General features: G+C 36.8%; 2 protein-coding genes across 2 annotated transcripts; one reads left to right on the top strand and one right to left on the bottom strand.

Annotated features, from left to right (window-relative positions):
- The first annotated feature begins 124 nt into the window (after positions 1 to 124).
- LOC137715596 (uroporphyrinogen decarboxylase 1, chloroplastic-like) lies at positions 125 to 3,522 on the top strand. Its single transcript, XM_068454937.1, has 6 exons — positions 125 to 186; positions 290 to 438; positions 1,126 to 1,508; positions 1,639 to 1,923; positions 2,109 to 2,344; positions 2,846 to 3,522. The coding sequence occupies exons 1-6, from the start codon at positions 164 to 166 to the stop codon at positions 3,006 to 3,008; spliced, it is 1,239 nt and encodes a 412-aa protein (XP_068311038.1). The 5' UTR covers positions 125 to 163; the 3' UTR covers positions 3,009 to 3,522.
- A 5,492-nt stretch (positions 3,523 to 9,014) lies between these two features.
- Positions 9,015 to 11,978, bottom strand: LOC137716047 (protein LIGHT-DEPENDENT SHORT HYPOCOTYLS 10-like). Its single transcript, XM_068455441.1, has 2 exons — positions 11,248 to 11,978; positions 9,015 to 9,315 (listed from the first exon to the last, which is right to left on the bottom strand). The coding sequence occupies exon 1, from the start codon at positions 11,841 to 11,843 to the stop codon at positions 11,283 to 11,285; it is 561 nt and encodes a 186-aa protein (XP_068311542.1). The 5' UTR covers positions 11,844 to 11,978; the 3' UTR covers positions 9,015 to 9,315; positions 11,248 to 11,282.
- Positions 11,979 to 12,856: the final 878 nt, after the last annotated feature.

The following is a 12,856-nucleotide window of genomic DNA, read 5'->3' as shown; positions in this document are numbered from 1 at the left end:
CTTGGGCCTTCCTGTATTTTTTTGGTCAAACAGGGCCTCCATGGCAGAGCCCAATGTAATAAAAATCGTCCACTTTACCGTTGTCCCTGTCTCTCTTCATCTCTCTCTCTCTCTCTCTCTCTCTCTCTCTCCCCCCCACTCTCTCTCTCTCCATCCATCCGGAATGGGTTTATCCGCTCCGGCCAGGCAATCTCTCTCTCTCCATTGCTTCTTGAACTTCAATTCTGACTTTAAATTTGGCATTTGGGCCACTTGGGGCATCCTTAAAACTGAAATTTGGTATGTGCAGTGTGAACAGCTCTCTGGGATGGAAGTCATCGAGCTTGTTCGTGCGGTCAGGGGCAACTTCTACTTCTACTGCTGTCACTGGATTCTCGGCTCCTTCCAAAAGAAAATGCCCCCACAGAAAGGTTTCTGTAACATGCTCTTCCTCTTCTGGTATGCTTCTTTTCCCCCCAACTTTGCAAATATATGTTCTTTTTTTTTAAGTCTAATTGTTTGGTTGGTTTTTAGGGATCTTTTTTATATTATGTGATATGGGTTATTGTTGATTTTTGGTTTTCTTTGTGAGTCAATGAGTAATTTCCATTGGGAATATAAGAAAAAAAAGTAATTTAATTCTCAGTACCCAGATTCTGATTAGTTGCTTCTATTTTGTCATCGAAGATGTAAGGTGTTTTGTGTTCGACATATGAAGTTATAAATGTGTGTTGATACCGAAAAAGAAGATGAATTTAAAAGAATAGAGTCTCTAGAGGGTCGATTTAGGACCGACTGATGAAAGGATCAAAGAAAAGGTTTTTGAAGACACTCTTGGTCATGCATCTGTGATGTTGTGAGAGCTCTAAGACTATCCCTGTAATGTGGTGAAAAGAAAAGTCCATCGATATTGAAGCTGCCCTAAAAGTCCATCAGTATTGAAGCTGCCCTAGAATATTGTTAGCTGTTATATTTGCTAATGCATACTAATACTTGCAACAAATAATGTTGAGCCATGTCCTCTAATATTTTCTCTCGTTTGATGTTTAATTTTAGGAACTCTTCTCTGAAGATGTGGTTTCATTGTTATATAAAATGTTTTCATTTTTTTGTTTTGTTTTTAAACTCCCCACTTCCTGCTCCCAGATCCACTCTTGGTTAAGGCTGCAAGAGGAGATCCTGTAAGTCGGCCTCCAGCATGGATGATGCGCCAAGCAGGAAGGTATATGGCTGTTTACAGAAAGCTTGCAGAGAAATATCCATCGTTCAGAGAGAGGTCAGAGACAACTGACCTCATTGTGGAAATTTCTTTGCAGCCTTGGGAAGCTTTCCGTCCTGATGGAGTGATTATTTTCTCTGACATACTTACGCCTCTACCTGCATTTGGTGTTCCCTTTGACATAGAGGACGTCAGGGGTCCTGTTATTCAGTCACCCATCGTCTCTGAAGAGGGCTTGAAGACCTTGCATCCGATTGACTTGGACAAACTACACTTTGTGGGGGAATCCTTAAAGATACTGCGGCGGGAGGTAGCTATTAGACACTTATTACATGCTTGAAAAAGAAGATCGACTTTATTAGATTGTGAATGATCATTACATGTCTTCTTATATTTTCAATGTTCGTACACATGCTTCTCTCAGTTATTCTTTCATTCAGGTTGGTGGGCATGCTGCTGTTTTGGGTTTCGTAGGGGCACCATGGACGATTGCTACATACATAGTAGAAGGGGGTTCAACTTCCACGTATACAAAAATAAAGAGCATGTGCCATACATCACCACATGTATTGAGGGCTCTTCTTTCGCATTTGACTCAGGCAATATCAGACTATATTGTTTTCCAAGTAGAAGCAGGGGCACATTGCATACAAATATTTGATTCATGGGGTGGGCAACTACCACCAGCCATGTGGGATAGCTGGTCGAAGCCTTATATTCAAGAGGTGAGGGAGGAGATATATGCATAAGGAGTAGGGACACACATTATTAAGTGTCACATATATATTTCCCTAAATGGAATCCTTTTCACACAGGTGCATATGGAAATTGCACGTGTGATTTTCTTTATAGGTACATATAAGTTGCTTCCTTTTCCTTCTGCTCACACGTTACTGTTCTTAAATTGCAGATCGTGACTTCAGTAAGGAAAAGATGCCCTAAAACACCACTTGTTCTCTACATTAATGGGAATGGTGGCATTCTTGAGCGCATGAAAGGAACTGGTGTAGACGTGATTGGGCTCGATTGGACGGTAGACATAGCTGATGGTAGAAAACGGTTGGGTAGTGAGATCAGTGTACAGGGAAATGTGGATCCTGCTTACCTATTTTCTCCTCTTCCTTCCTTGACCGAAGAAATTCAAAGGTTTGTTATGGGAACATCTCAAAACTTGCAACTAATTTTATTCAAAACCTTACCTCAATATGAACTTGGATATGTGTGGAACATTGGTTTATATGATGGTAGAAAACAAATGGGTAGTGAGATCAGATGCAGCCAATTGCCTAAATTTGTACCAGATTGGATTCTCCAACTGATATGCCTAAAACTAACATTTGGGTAGTATATCACATTTGTGCTAGTAAGAGGAAAGGGGAGGGGCGTGGCAGGGAGTCCATAGGCCCACCTAAAACTAAACAGAAAGAAAAAAAACTAGCTTAGCACTTGGGAACTGGTTGGAATTTATTCCTTACCTTAAACATTTACTGGCTCAGATGTTCAATTAAATAAAAATTTCTTCAAACGATTGTTAACTTCTACTTTATTCTTTATGGATCATCAAAGGGATTTTAGTGTTTTGATCTTTTGTGGTTTGGTTTCAGTTCTGGATTGTGTGTAATTCTGAAATTAACGCAATATTTTCAGGGTGGTGAGGTCTGCAGGGCCAAGGGGACACATTCTCAATCTAGGGCATGGTGTTCTAGTAAGGACACCTGAAGAAGCAGTTAAACATTTCTTCGAAGTTGCAAGAAGCTTGAATTATGACACATTTCTTGAAACACAAACACCGAGGGAATTGGTTGTCTAGACTCATCAAATTTTATTTCACAAGCTGGCCTTCGGTTGAGAGTTCACAGCATATTCTTGTAGCAGCATGGCTGGTCTCTCCTTCCGCATGTAGTTGAGGGTTCACCGGAGTTCTAAGGTTCTGACCGTGTTGAAAGGAGAGCTTACGTGTCAGATTCAATTCTTTTTGTAACAACGATATCTGGTATGAATAAATGAATTTCTTTTTGTTGGAAGAAATTAGTTTTAGCTATCATTTCTCCTACTATCTACATTTGCATATATTGACAGAGTGCTGATCCATTAATTCTACCGATTTGAACAAGTAATCGTTCTCCATTCTCTTTCGTCATACAAAACCAGTATGTTGTAATGTTCTTTGTTAGAATATGCGTGGTCTACGTGCCATCCGTTGTAATCATCTTATTCGAAGTCTGTCAGTATTTTCTGTTTGCAGTTTGTATAGGAAGCTGAGAGCTCAATATATAGACAAGGCTACTGTAATACATCATCATTAATCAGTGAAAAGTTCATCAGGTTTTGCATTTCATCTTGTTGATATGTTCTCTCTCTCTCTCTCTCTCTCTCTCTCTCTCTCTCTCTGCAATTCTTCAGGTGCACCGAGTAGTAAGCTAGCTAGCTCATTTATATGCGATTACTGAGTATTATTATACATACATGACTCAAGACACTAGGCCGTGAACATTTCTCTATTCTTCTAAGCGCGCATTTGATTTTTTCTGTTTTTGGATGCAAGATAGTGCTAGTCTTCGATTAGGCTATCAATTAAGAATTTTTTTCTCGTAACACCCCAGTCGACCTCCCAGATTATTTTTTGGACCTAGCAATTGAAAATTTGAGAACAACTTACGTGATAAGGGTAAAAGCCACCATTTTGTCTCAGTGATACAGCGTGCGATTGTAACATAATGCCGTGATGAAGTGTATTCATGTTATAAAAGTTCTTTAAAAAAAATAAAAAAAATTGAAAGAGAGAATTTACTGGGTGTATGTAAAAAGGGTTGTATATTAATTTTAATATGTTAAATTTAATTATGAACAACAAAGTTAATAAAAGGGACAAAGTTGGGTATCAATTATGGAGCAGATATGTAGCATTGCTTTTTTTAACACAATTTTTGACACGTTTTTGTGGAGTTTACTCTGTAATATTTTATACCGATCAAAACCGTCTATCTTTTAGATCATCATTTATATATCATCTAAAAAATTTGCCAAATTCAAAACCATTAAGTGTTTAAGACATTTATTTGTAATGAAGAAAATGGACGAATACGGTTCTACAAAGAAACTCTAAAATCTTAATCTAACGGTCATATGGTTTCAAATTTTGGTGATTTTTTATAGACATGATCTTTGAGAGAATGCTTAAAAGATAAACGTTTTGGATCATTGAAATACATTATAAAGTAAATCTCATAAAAAAATGTTAAAAAATGTAAAAAAAAATAATATCACGCATCTATCTCTTTAAATATAATGTTAATAAAGTTGATGAGTGAACTTCGGATGGTTGTGTGGTGAGAAAATTTTTGAATAATTATGTTCCCACTTGGGGAGCCCTGATTATCATAATCCTGTATAAGGATGAATGGCAATGGATTTACAAATAATTGGTTGATCTTTTGAAGTTGATATCGAGATCACTAAGTCAATAGTATTGTTTTGTACATTACTATTTTTAATTTACAAAAACCCTAGCTAGTTAGTGGTGTGTCGGTTTTGTGGTCCAAACCTATCGACGCACTTTGAGGTGAGGTGGCGATCTGCAAAGATTTTCCACTCTGTCACTTTAGGATACAACCTACGTGGTGATGGGAGATGAGATGACAGGTTCTGGCATCACCCTCATGGGATGCCTGTTGCCTACGTACAGACTATTGAATCTGTGACTCTGCAATCTGCATGGAAAGACACGCAACCTGGATCCCGGCCGGATCATTTTCCTAAAGATTCTAGAAATTTGGTAACCGTTCATCGTATATCATATGATTATAAATTTTTTTAAATTTTTAAATTTTAAATTAAATGTAAATAGCACCTAGTAAAAACTGACTGCACAATGTACGATGATGAATGATCACGATCACGAATTCCTTAGGATTTCCCGATCCTTTTCCTCCTGGTATATACTACTTAGGTTTTGGTGATCTATTTGTTTGAGTTTCCCTAGCTAATTTTTTAAATCCGATTAATAGGTTAATTAGAATTTAGATGTCATATATATATATATGGCCTACACTAATCAAATTTTATCACCAACAATCAAGGGAATATTTGCTAGGAGCATAATTAAAGAGAGTGATTTGCATAGATAATATACGTAATATACATTTTTTTAAATATTTACTGTATTAGTTATTTACACTAAGAAGTAAAGAAGTAGATATACTTACGCACATGAAAAAAATGTTCTCTCTTGCATAATGATTCGACATGTTGTGTTATTAGATTGTCGATCATATTTAAACTATTAATTATAATCTCTATTTGATCTAGGGTTTGTCTTAAATAATGACACTAACCTCTCTGGAGTTCATCCTTTCATTTGTAAAACAACCATCTCAAAAAAGTTGTGACTTTAAGCTTGTGGGAGTTGCAAATTCTTGTTTGAAGAGGATGTAACTGGAAAAGAAAATAGTGGTGTCTTAATAAAAGTCACTCGTTAAGGTGGGATATATTAAGTAATCCCCTCACTCATGAGTGTTGGAGAATCCGTACAGTTTCATCGCTCATCAAAGGAAATGAAACGTTGGCAACCAAGGCGGAAGGCATTACGAGATGTTGGAATGGATGACTAGATCAGAAAACATATATATGTATGTATGTATACAGAAATTTCAGTACATGATCTCAAGCACAAGTCGTCGTAGACGATAGAACATTGCACAACACTCCTTGAAAGGCTTGATGTAATTTGAGAGACTACTGTCATTGATTTTACCATGGACTTGGAGGGTTTTGTGCATGATATTCTAACGTCCATGATGAAATGACTCTAGTTTCTCAAAATTTGTACAATTATTTGTCTCAAAAAGTTTTGTGCAAATTAATATTCTATTGTGCATGTAGACACATGAAGAAGAAGCTCATAATAGGGAATGGAGAGTGAAGGAAAGAGAGGGCAGCCCTCGGCCCGATCATCCAATTCGATCTTCACTGAAAAGGATTGTATGATGACATTTTTGGTGTCAATAAAAACAGTATTATGAATTTCATTAGTACATGCACTACATCATATATGAGGGAATGCACATATAGAAAATATATGCCACAACTCGGTTCATTGAAGTATAAGCTTATTAGCAAATAGGGTACTGATATTTGGACTTTATTTACTAACCACCTTGCTGACCACGTTATTAATATTAGTGGATTTCATATACATAAGTAGCGTCGACATTTATTAAAGATGTGACCAACAATGGTGTCAAATCTAAATAGCATTATTCTACTAATATATGGACGTGTAATCGTAAATTACTGAATTTTGACCATGGATTTCTTATGTCGTTCAATACCTTTAATGATCCATGATGCAGAAAACATGCTCTAAAAGTTCAAAGCATTTGAGATAAATCATGTGCAGGAATTGATGCATATCTCTATCCTTAAGTCATTCATCTCATCATCAATATCTCCGAGGTCTTCAAGAACCGATGTTGCTTCAATATAATTATGCCCATAAAGATGAGAACCAGCCATCAATGACCAAGAGCTCTAATGGAACCAGTCATCATCAACATCTACTATGTATCAGATTTCACAGTTGTCAGCACTCATTGTGAAACCAGACTAACCGGTACACCTTCCTTTGGCTCGTGATGCACGCAAACAAGTTTCAAGATACCCATTTGCTACCTAATGGCCATCCGTAGATGTGAGGAGGGGGCACAAATACACAACTAGATTGGAATACACTAAAGGAGAATAGTAGAGAGCAAGAAGCACTCTTCACCTATCTGAATCCACCAATCAAAAGGGTACGAGATAGAAGAGAACTCCTAATGGAAATCGCCACTAACCTGAAGTGGTCTCTGAGAGCTCATTCCTTTCATTTGTAAAACAACCATCTCAAAGAGGTTGTGACTTTAAGCTTGTGGGAGTTGCAATTACTGTTTGAAGAGGTTGTGACTAGAAAAATAACAGGAAAATAGTGGTGTCTTAATAAAAGTCACTAAATTAAGCTGGGATATATTAAGTAATCACCTCACTCATGAGTGTAGAGAATCTGTACAATTTCATCACTCATCAAAGAGGAAATGAATCGTTGACAACCATACCAAAAGGCTTTACGAGATGTTCACATGGATGACTAGATCAGAAAACACACACACACACACACACATGTGCAGAAATTTCAATACATGATCTAAAGCACAAGTAGGCATAGACGATAGAACATTGCACAAAACTCTTTTAAGACATGACAATTTGAGAGACTAATGTCATTTTACCATGGACTTGGAGGGTTTTGTATATGATATTCTCACGTCCATGATGAAATGACTATCTAGTTTCTCAAAATCTATTCAATTATTTGTTTCAAGAAGTTTTGTACAAATTAATGTTCTATTGTGCATGTACACACACATGAAGAAGAAGCTTGGTGAGATATTCGATATGATAACGATGTTGTGTTGCTAATCCATGTTTTGTATGAAGCAAAAAACCCTTCCGTGAATGAGGAGGCACATATAGTTGCCTAGTTGGTATGAAGCAACCGTCAATGTGCACGGCAAAAGTAAAAGACACTAATTAATTAATAATGTTATTCAAATAGTCATACATGGTGATTGGTCTAGTCGAGTGAGAAAGGCTTTGATGACTCAGGTTTCATATTAGGGAACGGAGAGTGAAGGAAAGAAAGGGCAACCCTCAGCCCGATCATCCAATTCGATCTTCACTGAGAAGGAGTGCATGATGATTTTTTTTAGCCAATCGTCTAATCCGATCTTCACTAAGGAGTGCATGATGATATTTTTAGCGTCAATAGTAACAGCATCATGAACCTTCATTAGTACATGCGCTACATGATATGAGGGCATGCATATATATATATATAATAGACTTGGATGTCTCAACACGGTTCATGAAGTATGAGTTAGCAAATAGGGTGCTGATATTTGGAGTTCATTTACTAACCACTCTCCTGACCACGTTATTATATTAGTGAATTTTGTAAGTATGGTTGATATCTATTATTATATTAATGAGTTTTATAAGTAGGGTCAATATCTATTAGAGAGGTGGTCAACAATGTTATCAAATCCAAATAGCATTATTCTAGCAACTAAATCATGTTGTAGGAATTGATGCACATCTCTATCCTTAAGTCATTCATCTCGTCATCAATATCTCCGAGGTCTTCAAGAACTGATAAATGTTGCTTCAATGTAATTATGCCCATAAGGATGGGAAACCAGCCATCAGTGACCCAAATCTCTAATGGAGCCAGTCATCATCAACATCTCCTACGTCTCAGCTGTCACAGTTGTCAGTACTCATTGTGTAACCAGACTCACCGGTACCCCTTCCTTTGGCTCGCGATGAAGTACTAAAACAAGTATCAAGATACCCATTTGTTATTTTGGGTACCTAATGGCCATCCCTAGATTTGAGGAGGCCACGCCAATACACAGTTAGATAAACAAGTTGGATTAATGCACTAAAGGAGAATAGTAGAGAGCATGAAGCACTCTTCACCTATCTGAATCCACCGATCAAAAGGGTACGAGTTAGAAGAGAACTCCGTCTTCCTGATGAGCCTAAGTCTCAATTTTCATTACGTAAGGACGCTTGTATCCTTAACATAGAAAAACCCTAGATGCCTAGGGAAAACAAAGGACTATGGGTTAATTGTAAATAAAAGACGAATAAATGATTTAGCGACACACAGTCTGATAAGAGTCTGAAGAAGAAATCAATCTTTTGAACAAACAAGAAGCTCAATTTTCATTTGATTAGCATTCAAATGTGGATGGTTGATCATAGAGTTTGTATATATAAAAATTCATAGAAACCACAATAATTCCATATATATGTAAAATTCTCAACCAGCATAATTCAAAATTAGGAACAATATAATACTACTTTTGCAGCAATATAGAGCCCATAGAGAGAACTTACTAATGAACTCAATTCAGCTTCATGCATCACCGCCTTCATGTTTCAAACCTCATAAAATAACAAGTAAATGCGAAAGAAAATAGTACAAAAGGACTTGATGGCATGGAGTTGAATGCTGCAGTCCAGAGGGGGGCTCCAAAGCTTTCCTGGTGCATTCGGGTTGGAAATCTATTTGGCGCCTGAAATTAGTATGAGGATATAGGAGTTCAAAGAATTAATTTATTAGATTAATTAAAACACTTGGCGTAGATTAAATTGTAAATGGTGAAGTTAATGCATTTTAACAAAATATATATAAGCAGATTATGTGAGGATGTGAAGGTAAAATAGTTCCACATTGGTGAAAGGAGAAACTTTGTAAGGCTTATAAGAGGTTGAGCTACTTCCCATATTGCCAATTGGTTTTATGGTGGAACCTCAACTTTCTTCACGGTATTAGAGCTGGTTGACCCATGTGTGAAGCCCAACGGCCACATGCGCTTCACGTCACCCAATTCGTGTTGTCCACGTCATATTTGGCTTGAAAATCCCCACACTTGAGGGGCGTGTGAGGATGTGAAGATAAAAGAGTCTCATATTGGTGAAAGGAGAAACCTTGCAAGGGCTTATAATTAAGAGGTTGGGCTACTTCCTATATTGTCAATTGTTTTTATGGTGGAACCTCAACTTTCTTCATATTAAACTTGTTTTCTTATTTTGGAACCAAATGTTTTCTTATTAATTAGGACATTATTACAGAAGCAGTTGTGATCAACTATATGGATAATGATAAGGAGACTCTCTCAAAGTGTGTCTCTCTATGAACTCATTGTCACCTCACAGACGTCAATTCCCATGCCAACAAATATTGTGCCAAAAACATGATTTGGCAAAGTCTATAATGAGTCCCACTTTTGAAAGAATTCCCTTAGCATTCCTCAAACTACACACATACACTAATCATTATTTCGATACACGTAGTAATTCAATTTTAATTTTGTATTTGGACAAAACGAATATTTTGGATTAGTATGTTTAATCATATGTACGTAGTAATCCAAACAACACGTAATACGTACAATGTTTTTATCGAAAACTAATCAAGCCATTAAGCAGTTACCGCTAGCATTAATCCCATCCGATTTAGGCAAAAGACAAATTGGTTCAGGTGCAGAGGTCAATTCATTGCATACTGAATAATTAACCAAGATAATGACATTCCATCATAGTGAATCTAAAGAAGGGAAGAAAAAGCAATGTAAATTATTTAATGTCAGGTCAAGACAAATCTTGTGCAGCTTGAAAAGATTTAGTGTTAATGGTACATGAGATCTTAGTAATTAATGGCTAATGTGTCATGAACACCCAGGAGATAGATAAGCATTTGGTCTATATATCCTACGTACGCACTGCCCCCATCTAGATCTCTCATCATAAAATTGCATCAAGATTATGACAAAAACATTATATATATATATATATATATATGTGTGTGTGTGAGAGTAAGAATGTCAACAGTGATACTGTTTGTGTCCATTCATGGCGAGCACAAGATCGTGCAGAATCCCAAAAGGGCCATGAATACAAAAAGGCAAAAACATATTTATGAAAATATTATATATATTTTTTGAAAAACCCCACAAAACCCCATAATTTTGCATGAGAGAGAGAGAGAGAGAGAGATACTTTAGGTTGTTTCAACTTTCAAATGTCTGTCAAAGAAAATAATTAAGTTAAAGTTACTAATTAAGGTGCTGTTATTATGTCTTTTCTCTTAACAATAAAGTTAAGCAACTAGCTAGCTGCTCTGCAATTAGGGTTTAAAATATTCATGCCGTAGGGTTTTATAACGAATTACTGAATTGAGATCGCTAGATCGCTACGATTTGAAGATGCATATATACGTCCTTTAGCATACTTATTTTCTCTCTTTACCTATTATACATTGGCTGAAATTTTGTTATCGAAATAATCAGGGACTGAAAACTTCATGTAACATAATTGACAAAAACCCAGAATTCAGCTGGTTATATAATTCATGAAGCTGAATTTCATGCTGTTATATATAGCCAAATCAAAAGCAATCCATCTATAGATTCTACTATACTATAAATAGCAACATATGAAATTACCATTTTGTGGAGAAAGACGGGCGATCGGTCGAGATTCAAGATTGCTGCATGGAGATGTTGGGATTATGGTCAAGATTTGCCTTCATTAGATTTCTCTTCTTTTTCTTCTTCTTGTACGGAATTCCCCGAGCCTTGGCTTGAGAGTCCCTCACCTCACGCAGATAGACTCTTATAGCCCCACTTGCAAATGGGTTTGTTTCTGGCAACCCACCATTTTCTTCATAAGCAGCTCTCAGCCGTCCGATCAGTGCATCAAGGCTACCCCAAGCTTGTCTTAGCGGACAGGTGCAAGGGCCAGGAGGCTCAGGTTGCCCAAAAAACACACATCCTTGAGCGTGCACCTTGGTCTTTCCAAATTGGTCCAGGTACCTTAGGAAATCAAGCACATGGTTGGAGTTACTCTGTGAAAGAGCTACTGGCGGCCTCTGGTTCCTCAAGTACTGCCCAAAAGTATTCCAATCTCTCCTCTTCTGTGACTCGTACCGGCTCAGCTGAGTCGGCGGCTGCGAAGTCTGCTTCTGTTGTTGATGATCAGTAGTAGTAGCAGAAGCAGACGACGATCCTTCCGCTATATCTTTTCCTTTGTTGGTAGACATCCCGGCGAGTGATAATTTTGTTTTGTTTTTTACTATTTCTTTGAGTATGAGAGAAGGTGGAAAGGAATTTCGCTGGAGAAGAAAACAAATTTGCAGTGGGAGAGAAGAAAAAGAAAATAATAATAATTTTGAACAAGAGATCACATCAAGGGCGCTAGCTAGTGAGGAGACATGATATGGGACCAATGAAAGTGCTTTAGCTCCTTTTTTTCTTCCCCTCTCACATTATTTTCTTGCTTTAATGGTACTATTAGCTAGTGTTAATATTACTTTATTTTTTTTCTAAATTTTTATTATTGTGCTTCCATCACCAAAGCAATCATTATCGACTATATTAGCGTAATTTGTACTATGGTTTAAACCCTGGTGATTAAGGAGTAACCCTAGTTAGCTTGGGGTTTAGTTTAATTAGCATGTAGTAACAATTCAGGAAGCCACATACTGAATTAAAATTTACCATTAATAAAGCATAATCCTTGGAAGTTTGCAATAATATTAGTTTAATTTGGTCAAGGTGAGTTCATTTAACATGTGAACAAGTTCTAGAATTTCATGGACTTCATCAATTCAATTCTTTGCCAATACGTTTTGTGTTTATTTATTTTTGTAAAGACTCCAAATTTAATTATTCAATGCATTGGTAGCCGGTAAGTCCTCCAAATGCTACAGAAACAAAAACTCGATGACTGAAATTGAACTCAGTCCTACCTTGGTCTCCTAGTTTGATCAACAGTTCCATTTTCTGAACTTTTTTTGGTGGCGGGGTAGGCATATATAGCAATCAGTATTTAAGATTAGCAGGTTGACCCTCAAACAATTATATAGTAATATAGTTTCTAAAAATAATAATTATCATTACCTAACTTGGTTTAACTAATCTAAATGCTCACCCTCAACTACTAATCGCACAGGTAATTTGAGTAGGCAAACTCATTTTGACGAGCCACGTAGACAAAAGCTAGCTCCAACGGTATGAAAATTGAGTTTGCAAATTTTGTCTACTCTCCTAAAAT

This window comes from Pyrus communis, chromosome 14 (genome assembly GCF_963583255.1).
Source record: "Pyrus communis chromosome 14, drPyrComm1.1, whole genome shotgun sequence".
NCBI lineage: Eukaryota > Viridiplantae > Streptophyta > Magnoliopsida > Rosales > Rosaceae > Pyrus > Pyrus communis.
The sequence above is the reverse complement of the archived record's forward strand: the minus strand, read 5'-3'. Positions and strand labels throughout refer to the sequence as shown.